The sequence below is a fragment of the Thunnus maccoyii genome, chromosome 21, assembly GCF_910596095.1.
Source record: "Thunnus maccoyii chromosome 21, fThuMac1.1, whole genome shotgun sequence".
Lineage (NCBI taxonomy): Eukaryota > Metazoa > Chordata > Actinopteri > Scombriformes > Scombridae > Thunnus > Thunnus maccoyii.
This window is the reverse complement of record NC_056553.1, coordinates 26071827-26091438: the sequence shown is the minus strand read 5'-3', so window position 1 is coordinate 26091438 and position 19612 is coordinate 26071827. Positions and strand designations below refer to the sequence as shown.

Here is a 19612-nt window from a genome sequence, read left to right as displayed (position 1 = left end):
GAAAATCAAACTCTAGTTTTCAGTTTCCTCTTTTCTAAATGAATACATGTCAGTGAAATATGAATGCACAGTTTAACACTGTCTATAGTTCTGTCACACTGAGCTTCATCACGTCTTCATGTTCAACACTCTGCCCAGTGTTCACTGGTCTCTACTGTCTGCCTTGTGTGTGTCAAAGTGTTTGTGAGCACAAGGGGAGTCTGGGAAATGGTGATAACTTTGAGACTGACTAGGTTGTGCCTCACACTGCAGCATTGTCGAGACACTGGCACCAGATCAAAGAACAGGTGCATTGCTTCAACCCTGCTCACCCTACACACACACACACACAGACAGGAGGATCACATACACCCAAAAAGCATGTGTACTTATAGCACACACACATGCATGGCTACACTGTAGCTCTGCAGCAGATTATGGCATTGTTTGAAGCAGACAAACTGAATTAGATTTATGCTCTAATAAGCAATTTTGGTATTCCCTCTCCCTGTTCCAAAAGCCAGCCAGGAAAACACAGAGCGGCCACATTTACACGTTTGTGTAGGGGAAAGTGGGACAGCATCGGAACACTGAGTCTTTGCAGCGAGTGAGTCACACGATGCTTGACAAAATCTATTTGATGCTTGTTAAGAAATGGACCTGTCAGCATCTGGAGCCTCACGCCGCTGCTCTGTACCGACGATGAGGAACGAGAACGGAAAGGCAATGAGTTAGACAGTGACATTTAAAACAAGAACTTGTGAGACAGAAGAAGACAGACGTGCCTTGCTCAACAGCCGTGACGTCTCGCTGCCTGTTTTCATGAATGTCTTCCAGCTAAATGCGCTTCAAAGCCTGAGTAGAATTAGTTTGCAGCCGCACAAACACTTGACAGTGATTGGAAAAGCTAAGATGCATCCTGAAGCTTATATCTTTGTGGTGTGGTGTGGTGAACACCTCTGTCATTGTGGTGTGTGTGCATGTGTGAAAGAGAGTTGTCTGACTAGGCGCCTGTTTGGTAATTTAGTGTGACAGAGGGCCGGGCTCTTGTAGGAGGGAAGCAGTTATTTCTGTTTAAGCCCTTCAATCACTGAGACTTAACGCCTGACTGCACTGGTTAAGAGCAGTATGAATGGACGGTGGCACCTGGGTGACTGTTACACTCACTGTGTGTGTGTTTGTTATGGGGGAGCGTATGGGGGAGCAGCAGGGGAATGTGGTCTGGTAGGGGTGAACTGTGCATGATCTGATATCGCCATGTTGATGTTGTTCCTATGACATCATAATTAACGTTGCTCCAGGTCTATCATTGCAACTTACCAATCATGTTGTTGTGATCTCATAGCTTTGTGACTCAGGGAAAAAAATGGCCCCTTGGAATGGCCCCTTGCCCACTCACATGCATACTGTATGTAGTGGGGAACATTTGAAATACATGGTGTATTTCAAATGGCTAATGGAGCTAATGGCTAACGGAGCTAACAGAGCCAACGGCTAACTGAGCTAGCAAATAAAAAGTACATTATAATGTAACTTCTTTGGGGTCAATTCTTAATGTAAACATTAATATTTTTAATAACACACCAGGTTGAGGGTTCCTACTACAATTTGCAGCATTAGTTCTCAGAGAATCTCTTTCATATCCGAGCAAAATTTGTACTGTGAGTGAAATGCCTCTAACCGAATCGATATTGAATCGAATTAAAGAGGGGATCGAAGTGAATTGGGACATTGGGCTGTGGGTTGAATGAGAGAATGAAATTAATTATCGTAAATACAATTAACTGGATGTGGAATTTGACTTAAATATACGATTCCCAATATGTAGCCAACATATTTGCCAGGATTAATTTACATATTTGTTCAGGGCCGTCATATTAAAAGTTGGTGCTTGGCCACCATATGAATGTTTTTATATTTATGTGCCATAAATTTTACTTTTACAAAGCCTGTACATATTTTTTCTGCCCTGAGGGGGTGGACAAAATATTAGGAACTCTTCAATATTATACACTCTGGCACAGCACCACCACCCACTACAACCTCAGTAATAAATAAGTAGAATTATCACCTTTCTGACAATGTCAACAAAAACTGAAAATGATTTAAATGAATTTAAGCACTGTCTTTTAATTTACTAGATGATTAGAAATGATGGTTAATCTTTGTACAGATGATGTACAAATGTATTAATTCTTCATCATCTTGTTTTTGTTATATGACCTCTGTCTTCAAAATAAATAAAAGGTATACTGTCTCTTTGTTGTTGAAATTTTTATCCAATTTTTCCTGCCAATGGACTAAACACTTCAGTGGTTCACATAACAGTCACTACTTTAGTGCTTTGTGACTTCACCATCCTTCAACACTGGAGTTTTGTGACTTCACCATCCTTCAAAACAAGGAAGCGTGGCAGCAGGGGAGGAATTTGTAATCGTATTAAAAGGCAACCATTCAGAACTGCTCTCCCATCGACTGTATACGGAGATGTACAAAGTATACAGAATAAGATCGATGAGTTGCGGGCCTGTATTAATTATCTGTTGGAGTACCAACAGGCCTCCCTGGTCTGTGCTACCGAAACATGGCTCACGGAGCGCGACCCCTCCGCCCCCATGGAGCTGGATTGATTCACTCTCATCAAAATGGACCGAAATGCCAGCTCCGGTAAGAGCAAAGGTGGAGGAGTGTGTGCATTAATAAGAAGTACTGTAATCCAACCTACATTACAACAAAGCACATGATTTGTACTAAAGATATTGAACTCTGAACTCCCGTAAAATGCGGCCATACCACCTGCCATGCTAAGTAAATCAGGTCCTGCTGTTCCTTGTTTACATAGCCCCGTCAGCTGATACAAGCATAGCAGCCAACAAGATACATGACCTTGTATCCCAGGCTGAGAATGAATAACCAAAAACAGCAAAGCTCATAAAGGAAGAATTTAAGTCATGCAGTCTATCTGGAACCCTACCATTTTACCACCAATATGTCACATGTCCTACCCAAAATGATGCCTGTCTGGACCTCTGCTACGGTAACATCCCTGGGGTGTATTCTTCCAAGGCACTACCACATCTTGGGGGACGGATCATAATGTGGTGCAGCTGGCACCAGTCTACAAACCACGGTTGCAGTGGGACAAGGCATAAAAGGTGGAAATAAAAAGCTGGACTCCTGATGCTACTGAGGCCCTACAAGGCACTCAGGGTTTGCACAGAACAGCTTGTATCACCATTACAGCAACTGTTCCTGCTGTCACTGAACAGTGGAATAATTCCAGACTTATGGAAGAAGTCACTGGTTATCACAGTACCCAAAACCAACAGGCCAAAAGAAAAGAGCAACCTCTGCCCTGTAGCCCTTACGTCAGTCCCTATGAAATGCTTGGAGAAAATCATTAAAACACACCTCCTCTCTGATGTCTCACCCCTGCTAGACCTATACCCATTTGCATTTTGAGCCTCCAGAGGTGTCAAGGACATGTTACTGGTCATGTTGAATAACATCTACAAAAACTTAGAACAAGCAAACAGTCTTGTGAAAATCATGTTTATTGACTTCAGTAGCACATTCAACACCACACAATCTCACCTCATGGCAGAGAAGCTGGCGAATATGGGAGTCAACTCTGCTGATTAAGTGGATTAACGGTTTTCTTGTAAACCACAGACAACAAGTAAGGTTCAATTCTGCCATATCCACACACAGAAAAGTGAGCACAGGTGCTCTGCTCTCTGTGTAATCTCACCAATCCTCTGCACACTGTATACCAATGCCTGCCAAGCCCTAAACCCAATACACACATTTTATAAGTACATGGATGACACTATGATAATGTGTTTCCTGCACTCCAGTCAGGTTTCTCTTGGCACTTTTGAGGATGAGACGACAACTTTTACACAGTAGTGAATGGACAACTTCCTGGATTTAAACTTAAAGAAAACAAAGGAGATGATAATTAAATTTTGAAGGAACAAAATGGCAACTGCCTGCTAAAAAAATCAATGGTGAAACAGTGGAATTGGTCACAACATACAAATACATCGGAATTGAAATAGACAATAAACTTAACTTCGGGGACTGTTCCACTTCAAAAAGCAGGAAACCGCTGCAGAGAATGTACTTCATACGCAAACTTAACCATTTTATTGTAAACCTCAGAGTGTTCTGTCCTTTGGTCTCATCTGTGGTAATATGGGTAATATGTGAAAACAGGACCAAGCCTGTATACCAAACTCATCCTCCTTACACTAGAAAAAAATTTACAGGATCCCATCCCCTTCACTCCAAATTCAGTCACAGCAACAACCTGACCCATGGAAAGAGACTTCCACAAAAAAAACCCTCAAAACAATCAGATACAAGAACTCTTTTATTCCTCAAGCCATCAGCCTGTATGACATGCGAGTTTAATCAACATACATCATACATCATACAGCAGGCGTCAAGTGTTGCAAACATCCCTCATTTTCTAATGAATTCTTTCTCATCTCCACTGCCCTACAGAGGATCAACAAGAAGGGGCTAGTATAATACAACTGGCCTAATATTTCCTACATAAAACCTTAAACCAGTTTGTCATATAAATCATTTTTTTAAAAACTATGTTGTGTGATCAAACATTAAAGGACTCACCTCAAACTAAAACATTAGAATGTAAATTGATAACCTACAGTTCATTAAAAAGACAGTTTTTTCTTAATGTGTTACTGGGTTAATCCAGTGAAAATTCCAAATTACAATATATTATTTGTGTACTTACTGCAAATATATTTAATTACATTGTTATCATGCATATCTTTTATTTGATTTTAAGGGGGAAAAACATCATTCAACACATTATTTATTTTAGTTAGCAAGTATTTATAACTCCCTCCTCTCATTTAAGACATTTAGCATTTTAATAGGCTTTTAACAATGGCAGGAGGGGGCCAAATGCACAGGTCCTGGAGCAACATTAATTATGATTCTCACTGAAAATACTATAATAAAGTTTGTTGAATGATGTCCTGTCCTTGTTGTTTTATGAAGCACTTTTCCAGTGTCTAAACATGATGTGAAAATGAGGCAGAATGAAACAAAATAGCACCACATTTGCATTTTGACTCTAATGGGGGTGTGTAATGAATATTGCGTCTACTCTTCCCCATTGTATGTAGAAGTCCTGGGATGCACAGACATGCAGTCTCTATGAAGATACTTTCAGCCACTACCTCCACTGTTTCCAGTGTAAGCACAGCAGCAGGTGTGCAGTAGAGGACAGCGACAGCAGTAAGGACAAAGACAATTGCTGCTGTTCTCATCAACACAAACAGCTATTTAATGCTGTTGTCTGAGTTGATGATGGTTGAACCTTCTTCGATTTGCAGCCACAGCTTACTGTGTGACCATAGCAACCAGAGAAACCACGCAAAGTAAACAGTGCAGGAGAAGATTTTACTGGTACCTGTGTTCATTGATTTAAACATGTCTTCACCAGCAGTAAAAAAAACAGATCAAAGGACCTTCATATGATAATGATATCATTCATATGATAATGATATCATATGAGAAAAGTATTATAGTCATGAGGTACAAAATGTATATATACACATTTAAGTATATACAAATACAATACAAGTATATACAAACATCAAATCCACATATCCACTATCTCCAACTGTTGATTAGAGCTCCGTCTTTTCATTGTGTCTGACCTCTAAACGTCTTCTTTTTCTTCCAAGGAGTCTACACCTTTGGCCTCTTCACTGTTGACATCTTTGTCAACGCAGGCCAGGTAGTGACGGGGAACCTGGCACCGTTTTTCCTGACGGTTTGTAAGCCAAACTACACAGCCCTGGGCTGCCAGCAGGCCCTGCGCTACATCAGCCACCAGGAGGCCTGCACAGGAAACCAGGATGACATCCTGCGTGCCCGCAAAACCTTCCCATCCAAGGAGGCAGCACTCAGTGTCTACGCTGCTCTCTACCTGGCTGTGAGTTACTCTGCTCTGTTCCTCCATTTATTCCTCTTATTGTATTTCCCTTATATATTTTAATTGAAGCTCTGCTGCTGATCACAGTTGTAGTCAGATGATCAGGCAGGTTGCAAACACACTTCCAGGTTAGTCCAACTCATTTGGAAGAGTAATGAAGGTCAATTGTTACAACATGTCTACACAGCAGGCATAGCATGAGCAGCAGCAGCTAGTGTTCTATCTATATGTCTAACAGGATGCCTTCATGCACAGTGTTGAGTGCAAGTCACCCAGTCCAGATTGCTATTACTCGCATAATGTAGGTGAAACACAAGCCATGATGTGGCCTGTGTAGACAGCTGTATTGATTAACCCTTTCATCCCCGCTCCCTCAACATCCTTATCTCCCTCAGCATCCTCAGGATCCTTAACCCACTCAGCCCCTTCAGCATCCTCAGGATCTTGCAGCAATTTACAGAAATCTGAAAGCCTCAGTATACTTCAAATAAAACTCCCCCTCCGAGGGCAGAATTTTCATAACTTTCACAAACTAACACTCTAACAATCATGCCCCATGGCACGCAGTGATTGGTCAGATTTGTGGAGGTGTAAGTCGGCAGATTTTCTCAAGCTCGCTTTTTTAGCCATCCAGTGGATGGATGTGGATGTGGTTGGTCCACCACTTTTATCCAGACTGAAATATCTCAACAATTATCTGATTGATTCTCTGACTTTACCTCTAGCACCATATCTAGACAACTACTAGATACACTGTCATGACATGACATGATATTTGGTTCATATGTCCATGAACCCAGAAGATGTATCCTAATGACTTTGGTGATCCCCTGACTCCTCCTCTATTGACACCACAACGTCGAGCTTCATGGTTCTAAGTGAAATATCCTGACAGTGTTTAGATGGATTGTCATGAAATTTGGTTCACATATTCATGTTCCTTTCAGGATTAATTGTAATAATTTCGGTGATGCTCTGATCTTTCATCTACCACAATCATCAGGCCAGTATTTCAATTTGTCCAAAGTTTGGAAGCTACGACTTCCAGTGTGGATATTCCAAACAGGTAGAAACACTTTTTTCTTTAGACGTATTCAGATGACACATATGAAATAGTTTGTTTGAAGCACACTGAATCCTTCAAACGGCAAAAAAAACAAAAAAGGATGGGTGTAGCTAAGCTAACGGGATTATTTAAATAAAGATGGGATGAATGTAAACAGCAACAGAATCTCAGTTTTAAAAGAGAATGTGAGCAAGGTGTATGCAGGTGCAGATTCTCACACAGATAAAGGCTGTAGAGCTGGAGTAATTCAGTTTTATAGTTATTGTATTGGCTTCAAAAGTCTGATTATATAGGAGTCAGACGGTTAGCATTTTCCAATCTCAGGTTTCTCTCCTAAATGTCTCTTTTCTGTAAGTTGGCAGAATGTGAGTGATATATTTATGCAAAGCAGATTCAGACCAAACTGCTTTTGCACCAACAATGCTGCTCCATCAGTTCAAAATTTGCTGGTTGAGCTATTGTTGAGCTACCCAGCTACAGCTACAGTTATTCAGTAAGAAAGAGTTCTTTTATCCAAGGATATCTTTCAGTTCAGTCTTTTCAGTTTTCACTTTATTTCCAATGACATGCTGTCAAAATCTGCTAAAATGAGTGAGAATTGAAGTGAGAATTGAAAGAGGGTTGGTGGAGTTGATAGTCAGCTGACTTTTCATGTGTTTTAGGGATAGAAAACAAACCTTAACCTTGACCTAGAAAGTCCTGGAAGTGATTTCACACCTTGTTGAAGCTGTGATCACCAAGAGTTTGATGTTGAAGGTCATAAAATTGATGCTAGACTGCTTTTGCTTTCAGAAATCCAGGAAAAGCAATGATCAAATTCTTTAAATTTATTTTTTTGTTTGTGTGTTAAATGTTTAATGCAGCACATTGTGTTTTATCATATATTACAACAAGATGTTTATTTGCTTTTTCATTGTGGAATGGAACCGTTTTGGTGGTTGTGGTCTTTTTGTTTTACCTTTGTATTCAAACTTAATCCATGGATTGAGAGCCATGCAAGCCTACATGCTTGTATTTTAGATTGGATCCTCATTTGGCCAGCCAGGCACTGAGATGGGAGTCTGTGGGAGGCTGATATGCAGGCAGGCTAACCAGGCTTCTTCACTATCAGACACAGTAGAGATGCAGGATCTGTAAGCAGCAGTTTAATCACATTAACACCAGGACACAGGAGCCAGCATGTCGGACGGATCAGCTGTGAAAAATATTTGTGAAGTTTTAGCTTTAACAAATGGAGTTCCACAGGGACATTTAAGGGAAATTTAGGCTCTTGAGCTTCTTCTTTGGCTTTGTATTTTATGTATGAATATTACTATAATTCACCCCAATAGTTTAAATTGAAAAAAGCCTTTTGGATGAACAGTGAAACGTCTCTAATTCAAACTCCATTTCAGTAAATTAAGATTCCACTTCTTTCAGATATTGTCCTACCTTCATGATTAAGATGACCTCTCACTGACATTCACACTAACTGGAAGCAGAATGTGTGTATCCTCTCCCTTGCACCACCTCATGTCCAAGTGTTTGTTATCTGTGCAGGCACACAGCAGGTTTTAGCGTGCGTGACCTCGCATCTAATCTCTCTGATGTCTAATGAGATTATCGCATTCAACTTGTCGATTAATTTCTCACTTGATTGTCTTATGTAACACAAAGTGAATCAGAGCTCAGTTGTAGATCCCACATTGTGTCAGAGAGACAGAGATGCTTCCCAGAATTCATTTCAGGGGGTGTCTCATGTCTCCCATGTAATGGCTGGAGAAACTTGTCGAAGATTACTGCACTTCTGAGGACCTTTGCTGAATATTTGTTAAGAGGACTGATCCAAAAAGCATTCTTGCCTGTTAAATATGTTGGTGTATCAGACAGTGTGCAAGCTAACAGACAACCAGCCTCATTTTAAGTTTGAATATAAATATTTACTAAGTTTATTAGTTCTCCATCCAAGCCTTTAGATTATAACTTCAGGAAAAAAAAAAAACCTTAACACAAAAATTGTGTTGGCTAACTTCTCCCACTTCATGTGTAATCAAAACAAGTTATAGTGACAAGTCTCACAGGAAGACAGAGCTTTGAAAGCAGCTCCAAATAGGTCATTGTACATCGGCTTTTTTACCCAAACTCATAAGGAGGCCTGGCAGTCTTAGACATCCATTCATGTCATCAAAATTATGCATAATTCCTATCACCCATTCACACAAACTCACTACTTATTATACTTTGTTGTCTTCTCTTCTTCTGTATTGTATGGTATTCAATCCCATTATTAACATGTGGTCTGTATCTGGTTACTTGTCTGAATAGAGACATATAATCACAGGCTTTTTTCTTTCACTGAATGAAAAATAAATTAAAAAAGTTCAAACTAAATGAAATAGAAAGCGCTGCAACACAAAAGTGCAATTAGATCTTAAAAACAAATCCCATTAAAATCCCTACAAGAGCAGTTCATCTAAATCAGAGTTATTCAACCGTCAAAAACAGCAGAACTTGTACCCAGAATAGGGCATTAAAATAATTGTTTTGCTGAAACAAATTCAGATAAAAGTAATTTTCAAACCAGACTGGTTGATAGATTCCTATTAATACAGAACAGGGCTTTTCAAAGTGACTGAAGCCCTTTAGTCTCTACTACCATTTTACAGTGTTTATATTTCTCTGACTGCCCTCCTGTCTTCACAAGAATAAAAAGATGCTTTGGCCAGTTGTCCAGCATGCTTGAACGTTTGACCCCACAAAGAGCAACGCAGCAGCAGTTTTCTAAATCATGTGATTCTTCCTTTAAGCACAACACACAAATCAAACATTTCCATAAAGGCTCTGATTCTTGCTGATGGTCTTATTGCTTTGATTTTCTGTGTCAGAGATCTAGCATCTGCCCAAGTGCCCATGAGCGATGGATGTACGTCTTTGGACCATCAGTGACTCCCTGCATGATGGGGAGAGCAGATTGGCTCTGTTATCTAGGTCATTTAGCAAATGCCATTGTGTGTGTGTGTACAGCTCCCCACATACATGCAGTTTGCACACGCAGACACTTACACACACACACACACACACAACCCTGAAGCGCTGAGGAGATGATGATTACCCCTCTTCAAACTCTCATTGTCTCGGTCATTACAGCAATGCCAGGGCCAAACACAGCCATCTAGCATCCGCTGAACCCAAGGATTTATCGAAATGAGGCTGTAATTACCCTATTCAAATGGCAACAGTAATGTTGAGACTCAGAATTACTTATCTTCATATTTTGACATGAATCTATACTGTGAGGTTGTGTCATCTTAAGCTGCAACCAGCAGTAAGTATGAATGATTAGGTCAAAAAAAAAAAAAGTTCTTGCATGGCATTTGTAAGTTTTCAACCTCTTATTATACTTTCGCAGCTCATTTCAACTGGTTCTGAACACATCACATCAGCGTCCAGTTTAAGCTAACTATCTGAACTAGTGATTTGGAAGTGTAAAAGGAATGAAACATTATCAACTGTCTGCTGTAAATATTCACAGCTTTACCTCAGAGTTCACAATAGACCACTGGGACAGCTGTGGCTCAGGAGGTAGAGCGAGTCGTCCACTAATGGAAAGGTTGGCAGTTCATTTACCATTTACCATTACCATTGGGTTTCATATGTTCAGCTTTGTTTTTAATTGAACACAAGTGGTTTTTGCTAACTGACTTAGCCGGGGAATTGTTTAAAACCTGTCTGTTCTCTTGTGTGCAGTTGTGTTTGGCAGACTTGTCTTGTCTCTACAATTAAATTTGAGTAAAATGTGTAATGAGTCTCAAGTTTTAGATTAAGACTCACGATGTTCCATCCACTTGTTTTCATGAAGGAAAAAACCTGAGTAGAAATACAAGAAATTTGAACTCCAAATTCTGTAGGTAACTCCTGCTAAAACAAAAAAAACAGAAATGTAAAAACAAGGTTCAGTATATGAATCAGTCAGTTCTGTAAGTGTTGAACTCCAGACAAAGCCAGGCTGCTTCTAGTCTTTATGCTAAGCTGAACTAACCATGTCCTGACTCTAGCTCTGTACTCATGTGTACACACAGATAAGAGCCTGATATCCATCTTCTCATCTCATTCTCAGAAACACATCAAAAAGCCATTTATTAAAACATGCACTAATTCATATTTTATTTTCCAGATATTTCCAAAATGTGGTCGATGAAGCATAGGTTTGTTGTGCTACAAATCCCAGAATCTAAATCCATGTAATTCCATTCAGCATGGCCACTTTTTCAAACACGCTGGCTTCCCTCACAGCATGTGTTCTTCTAAACTCTTCTGAACTCTTCTAAACAGTTGTAGGTTGTGGGTATGGATGCTGGTAGTAGTACCATGCAGAGAGGGTGTTCCTGTCAATAATCATTGTAGAGTATTGATTGTATGATGTGGTATTTATAGACTGACTGAATATGTGTCGACTGTGACAGAACTGTCTTTGTGGGACTTCTACCCAGCTGTGAGCATCTCGGCTTGGTTTTCAGTTCTTGGTTTTTTACTCAGTCAAACAGTGTGGAGGCGGTGCTGTACTGTGAAGATATTAGCATGCACGGTGTCTTTTTGATACTACCACTGGGATCTGTCAACCCAGGATTGAACTGTATGCGGGTTCTCTTTTCTTCTTTTGTGTGTTTTTGGTAACCCAGCACCTGCAAAAATGTATGTGCGTGTGCCCACTGATATTTAGAGAGTGGAGTACAACATAAAACAAAGGTGTCTTAACCAGTAGGCCACCAGGACAGAGCACATTTTCATTCCATTTATCCCAGTTGTTAATATTGATCCTTGTAAAGGTTTCTGTAGACAGAGTTTAAAGTCCCCCTCCTTTCAAAAATGTGATTATCTTCTTGTTCTTTGAGTTGGATGTTGTTCTCTTCTCTGTGCAGAGTGATGTACGTGCAATTTGTTCTCACATTCATCTGCAGAATTTTCTCTGAGCTCACCTCAAATCTCAATTAAAGAAATCTAAAGTACATACCAGCAGGATTTGTGACATCACAACTAGTTTGGAGCCAATCATGATTCAGTGTGTTTTGGAAACTTGAGGCCTCTAGTACATATACACTGAGAATGGACTTTGCAGTAAAATAGGAGACATCTTGTGTCCAACAGGAAAACTTCTGAAATGAAATAAAATATATAATGCATTCTGGATTGATCTATCTTGTGGAAAAAAAACATATCACAGAAGAAGAATATTGTTATGTCTAAAAATATGTCAAATATGGATTTGGTCAATGTGCAGGTGGGCATATCCAGTAGTGATATGTCTCACTTATAAGACTCAGAGAACTAGCTTTATGTAAGTACCATGAAGTTGTGAACATTGATTCAAGCCACTACTCCTCTTAAATACTGATTATACTGAATGCAAAATACAACCACTACTCCTAGCACTAAAAATAGTTATTTTTATTCATGATGCATATTTGTATGGAATCTAATCAGAATGGCTCATTAGACTTAGTTCTCGTTAAAGCCCTCTCATCATACCACACTGTTGGACCTGATACAATTTTAAAGTTAATATCTAATAACGTTAATAACATTTAGAAGGTATATGTCATAAACTACTCGGGAAGAGCCTACCACAGTAAAATATCTCTTTGAAACGTCCCTTTAAATCAGCCTTTAAGTGTATAGATTGACACAGCAGCCTTTGCTGGCTCCTCAGTATAATGTGTGTGTGTATGTGTGTGTGAGCAGACCCCTCAGTAATACCACAGGACACCATTTGAACTTGGCAAGACAGAGAGATTGATGTCTGAAACAGCATCGTGCAGAGGACGAGCTGCTCAGGCTTGTCTCCTCAGGTTGAATTTTTCATGTCAAACTCTCCATTTAGCCGACAAGCTTCTGATATAGTGAGTGTGCCAACAGCTGCTAATGTCTGACATTAAATGGGAAATATAGGTAGGAGCGTGCACCCAGCTATGAAACACTCGCAAATGCTATTAAGAAAAATCAAGTTGACCTGAGGAGTCTCATGTCAAATGAGGTCACACAGAGAAACGTTAACATACATCACATGTGTGTGTGTGTGTGTGTGTGTGTGTGTGTGTGTGTGTGTTTGTGTGCTACAAAGGTCAACTAGCAGGTTGTTCTGTGCATCTAAGTATAAAATTGATAGTATGTGACAGCTCATAAAGCTACAAAGACTCACAGGGAGAAATCACCTTGACCTGGTGAAGGACAGGCATATATAGTGTATATGCACCACAGTATGAGCAGTCCAACCTGATAACAGCTGTGAAAGGAACATGACTGCAGAGTAGTGACATGCACAGATATGTTGAGGTTGAGGGTTCAAAAGGCCACAGATACACAGGTTACCTAACTACACACAACATGTGTATAAGCTATACAGTTAAGGCAAATTAACAGATTGATAAAAGTCAATCACGTGCAGTACATCCACAGGCAAACAATCATAACGAACATGCAACCGATCATAACTACTGAGCAACTAACCTACAGTTTGACAAAGATCAACTTACATCATGTTCGTTTACACACAATGAAGAGCAGAAAACTGAAACTTCATTTAGCTTACTCTCTGAAAAAAATGAATGCTGACACTGTTGATGACATCATCAACTGAATGAAAACAAAGGAATAGAAATAGTAGCAATAGTAATACCAGTAATGATGATATGTAAAGTACATTAAAGGCCCTGCGCAGGTGTTTTCACTTACATTGGCTCAGTTTGAAAATTGGCGGAGCTACCTTCAAATTACATGAGGTCATGGGACTCCATGTGCTAATAAGAATGATAAAGGTGTAACTTGTCCTAACCCTAACCCCAACCCTAACCCAAACCCAAACAGATGCAACAAAGGTAACCAGGGAGTCACAAGGTAAACCCACACAGACTGTGCTCCCTCACTCTCTGGTTAGCTTTGTTGCATCTGTTAGGGTTAGGGTTAGGGTTAGGGTTAGGGTTAGGACAAGTAACACCTTTTAAGCTGACTGTTTAGTCACTGTATTTGCCATATACTGCATATTCTAACTCTCAGTGGGACTTCTAGATGTCAGTATTTTTGATAGTGTTTCCAATTTTTTTCAGTCCTACTAAATGATACAATACAACTGATGCTGCCGTCATAAACTAGATTAGGCATAATAACAAACTTCATGATCAGGTTTGTTATTTTTGTCCACCCATAATCGAAATTGGTTAAATAAGCCACTTAATGAAATAAGATGCTCATTTCTTATCGTATGGGGCCAGAGTTTCTCCTCATATTTCTGTCAGTAGCTGGAGGTAAATATAATTTTGTGTGCAGTGTGATGGATCTCTGTAGTGAACAGAGAGTTTGTAGATAACATTTTATTAAAGTGTGATAAATTCCATAATATCAGTATCTCACATAGCTGGTAGAAGGATAACCCACGCAGCTCATTATTTTTAATCAGCTCCACCTTTTTGGTCTCCTACTGCCCACTTTGCAAACACCACTGCTGCTCTCTGTGCCAGCACATGCTACAGCTGGTCTGGAGCAAAGAAAAGCAGTCTTGCTTTCAGTTTTGTTTTACAGCATTTTTCAGATAATCCAATGAGGTTTAAATGGTTTATTTAGCTTGACAACTAGGAGAATTGTCTTAAACCATAACGGAACACATAATCCTTCAGTTTATCTGAAAAACATATAAATCACCAAATTTGGTGAGACATACATGGTTCTTATTGGGCAGCATTGTTTTTATTGCATTGCACAGCACGTGTTAAGTTACAGGCCGTTAAGTTCCTGCAATGACAACCCTGTCTTCTAGAAATGACATTTACTGTATATACAGCTGAATTGTTTCATTTTTTTTCAAATGAATGAAGTGCTGCATTGAAATATCTTATCCAAGAGCTGCCAGTGCCTAAACATAACCGTAAAAAGTTTCATGATGCTGTAGTTACTATCATACCTTGATGTATTTTATATTCAAAGTTGTCTTTTGAAGCTCAGGTGACTAAATTGTTACAGTTCTGCTTTGTCCAACTGAGAGATTAGGTCGTCCCTCTCATTTGCAGATCTAGAATGTCATCCATGCTTTTATATCCTTCAGACTACTGCAACACACTTTATTCAGGTCTAAGTAGGAGAGACATCCAGACTACAGTTTTAAGAGAAGTGATCTCATCACACTAATCCTTACTGCCCTTCACTGGTTCCCTGTGAGTTTCATAACTGATTTTACTTATGGTTTTTAAAGCCTTTCATGGTCAGGCTCTCACCTTGTGTGAGTCTGATTACTGCTTGAGATCCTCTAGCAGGGCCCTACTAATGATTCCTAAATCTGGCCTTGTCAGTAAGGGTGACCGGGCCTTTGCTGTCCGGGCCCCGGAGCTGAGGAACTCCCTGCCTGAGGGTCTGAGGCAGGCACACTCACTGTCTTCTTTTAAATCTCTTAACATTTAAAATCTTATTTCTATCTTATGGTTTTTCTTAACTGATGGTAATTTGTGTAATTTGTGTAACTATTCTGGATCGTTTTACCTTAATTTTTATGATTTGGATTTTACTTTTTATTTCTTTTTTTACTGTAAAGCCCTTTGTAACTTTGTTTTGAAAGGTCCTATATAAAGTTATTATTATTATTATTATTATTATTATTATCAGCAGATGTTGGACTGCAGGATCAGATATTTTGGTGGAAAACAGATGTTGTATATTGTCACTGAACATTTTCTTATACGTTCAGTATGAATATTTGTGCAATTTGCCAAATAAGTTCACAAAATGTTCTCATTATTTTTGAGAGAAAACATAATTCAGGCAGCATACAGTCCTGCAAAATGTATTTGCTGTTGCAGTTTAGCTGTATATAAACATAATTTCTAGGATATTGGGTTGACAGTGAAGAAGGCCTATGTCTTTCCTTTTCTTTCCTCAATTAAAAGGTCTTAAACGTGTATTGTATTGAAATTAAAACCTGAAACTGGACAGGCTGTGTTTCCCTTGCAGAATGTTCTCCATTCTGCCAAGTAGCCGTTTTACAGTGCAACCGTAAAAACACTATATTTTCAAAGCCCTGAATACTCAAAAGAGATGAAGAATAAATGAATTGCACAGAGAGAAATGGAAACATTTGATCTGGCCTTGGAGGAGATTGTGCACTCTAATGAAAAATACAATTAGTCCCTAAGAGGCTGTCTGCTGCCTCAACACAACAGATTAGTGATCAGAGCCAAACATAGACATGGTTCCTCTGGTCTATATTCATCTGCTCCTCTCCCCCTCCCCCTCCATCTTCTCCAAGGTTGATATCATGGCACCAAAATGAGGCCAGATTGGATATTAACATGCATGTATCACATGGCTGTTGTTCAAGAGATAGCTCCAATGTTGAGGGTAACTGCTCCCTAAACCACACTGTCTCTATGTGTGTTGAATGCTCTTGCAACAAGGCTTCTTGCCTCTGTAGAAGAAGGGGTTCAACTGTAGGGATGAGGAACATGTTGCTCTTTTTCAGTGTGGTCATATCTGAGAAACTGACCCAATCATGTTGACTCATATAGCTTATTCAAATGAAAATAACTGACACTGTAAATAATTATATGCAGTGATTCTGTGGTGTATCTACCCTCCACCTGCAGGGCTACAGGCTGTTTTAGTGGCATTTCAGCTGTGAGAGCCACTGCTCACACAGTACCAGAAGCTCCTCTCCACCTTTCATAAATGTCACATGATTGTTCAAAGATCTTAAAAGCTCGTAACATGAGTGCCTTTCAGACTGCCTGGTTTTATTGTGTGATCAAAATCGTTAACACACACTGATGATCGCCACCGCACAAAAACACCAAAAAAATCAAAGAAATTCCAGCAAGTTTTCATCATTCTCCTCTTGTTGTGAGCATGACAAAGAATGACAAGGAACGATGTAGCACAGACAGACTGTGCCAAGTTTTATTTGCTATTTCAAGCATCAGGCAGACAGATGAATGAAATACTGTATCTCTGTTTTTCTCAGGACTAGAGTATGAAAGTCTGCCTGAGGATCTTTGTTGAATGGTGTAACCAATCTCCCTCACCTCATTTCCTGTCTGCTTTCTATCATCTGTCTATCTAATAAAAAAGACAATACACATGTATACATATACTTTATATATGGAACACATTGTTGCCAACACCAACATTAGTCCATCTCTCAATATTTAGCCCCAAACCCATTGGTTCCTATACTGAAGATGTAAATATATATATATAAAAAAAACAGCTATAGTTTCATTTCTAACAAAGGGTGAGTTGAATAAAGGTTAAAACGGGGGACTATTTTCAGAGACAGATGAATCCACATTTGCTGCTTTAGAGAAATTTGCTGCAGCAGGACACAGTGTGTGTTCATTACCATGTACCACTGTAGGGAATTGTTGTATTTTTTAATTGTTTTTGGAAAACAATGGAACACAGAGGAATAAGACATATCAGGTCATTTGTTTGCAATACTAGTAGATCTAGTAGTAGTAGATACTTGTAGATTAATCCATTGTTGCTTTGGCTCTGCACATGAGATTTGTTAATAATAAAAAAATAATAAAAAAGAAAGTCTTTATTTAGATTTTAAGCTCATGAACCTGTAAGTCAGGTTTGCTTTGTAGTTGCATTATTTCTTTCTTAGTGTCAGAGGTTCAGCTCTAGTCTGTTATGTTCCCAGCATCCTAATCATTACACCATGCTGTCATGTCAACAGACACATCATCTTTTGGCTTACTAATGAGGGTGGGGGTTGAGCACAGATTTTCATGGTTGTTATGGTAGCAGTGTCTTCAGTTTTTATCCAAAAGATCAGAGAAATATGTATGAAAGGACGCATCACAAGTCTCCATCATGAAACTCTTTATAGTAGAAAAAAAGATTATGGACTGTTTTAGCCCAAACACAACAGAAATGGTTTTGACAGTGATGGTTAGAATTTTTTGGGTTGGCATCACTTGAAAATGAGAAACTTGTTTCACTGATGTAACGATAAATAATGCAGTGATGATGTGATTGCACGGTGCGTTTTGTGGTTTGGCATAATTTTCTGTAACTTTCTTTGCAGTTTAGTAAGCAGGCCTTATGATGATGATGTATTATTTACAGCAGTTCATCTGAGGCCCAGATGGTCATGAGAGGAGGAGAAAGGAGGAGGAGGAGGAGGAGGAGGAGGAGGAGGAGGAGGAGGAGGATGCAGGCTCTAGCTCTTCACTTCACACACTCTCTCTCTTCATTAGTAGCTAGATAAAGCCAGATGTGGACTCTTTTCTAGCCTTTTTCTCTCTTTTCCTCCCCCTACAATCCTCTCCTCTTCTTTGTCTTCTCTCTTTTTTCCCTCTATCTCCCTCGACCATCTCTTCTCTTTAGTGTACTTTAATTTGACATAATGGGAAGTGCAAGACCAAGACTTATTTCCATTGTGGTCCAAGATGCAGTGTTCCATGTGACATGGTGACATCACACTTCCGACATACAAAAGCATATAAAAAGCAGTGTTGGGTAAATTACTTCAAAAATGTAATCACTTTACCAATCATTTAACAGAAAAAGCGATTTAAAGTCATTATTATACTCATTACATTACTTTTGGTACTCAGCCATCAGCTCAGTCAAGGGTTCTTTTAAGTCTTCAAAGCCACATGTTCCATCTTCAGTGTTTAACACGTGTAGAAGAAGAAACGGAGCCGGTCAACAGCTAGCTTAATGTTAGCCGCAGTGACTGCATGAAGTCCCATACATGATCGAGCCAATATCTGATCCAAAATATGGAAGCGGACAGCGCAAACAACACATGGAAAACCCTTAGCAACAACCTTAGTAACGAAGACTACAGAACAGACGGCCGTTTATGGGCATGCACAATGATCCGATGTCAGCTCGTCAGCAAGGTAGAAAAGGCAGGAAGGTAGAAATAGTGCTGTTCCTGGCACCAGATCAGTTTCCCCCGCAGTTAACATAGACTTTTCAAAGTATATTACCATAGAAACTGCTCTGAGATCAGTTATAATTGCAGGAAAGTTAGCTGTTAATCAACTGAAATTGTTAACATATTGGTAAGCATTCAGGAGGCAGTTTAATACATGCATGATGTGACTGAACAAACAGTTTGAATCCATAACAAACAAGCTCCTTAAACACTGGAGCACTGCATAACTCCCACTGACACTGAACACCAACCCAAAACCCATTTCTAGAATATTACCTAAATATCTGAAATAAACCAACATCTTTACTGTTTCTTAACATGGATCATCTAGATGCAGTGTAATCACTAGTTCAGCTGTATTAGATATTTGATATATTCAGTAGATATATCCTTTTATGACCCTATTTACAACCCTGCTTTGCAAACTGGACTGTACTTGTATAGCGCCTTTCTAGTATCTAATCTGCCCCAAAAGATATTACGCTAATGATATGTTTTGCCCATAAAGTTTTGCAGTTGAGTGCAGTTTGCCCTTGTTTTGCATCTGTTTGAGTGAGCAGAGCAGTTTCCAGTGTTTTGGGTTTCTCTCCACATTTCAGCACACAGATTGGTCCATAGTGAAAACTGCAGAGCACAAAAGCCTCAAATTGCATGTCTTAAATCAGCAGAGGTGCTCACATAC

The 19612-nt window shown here is 39.4% G+C and overlaps 1 protein-coding gene across 1 annotated transcript in view; it reads left to right on the top strand.

Moving 5' to 3' along the window:
* Window positions 1-19612, top strand: part of plppr5b (phospholipid phosphatase related 5b) — a 173678-nt gene that overhangs the window by 117212 nt on the left and 36854 nt on the right. The window contains exon 5 of the mRNA XM_042399259.1: window positions 5706-5956. Coding sequence (XP_042255193.1) covers window positions 5706-5956 — 251 coding nt within the window. The remainder of the gene's footprint in view (window positions 1-5705; window positions 5957-19612) is intronic.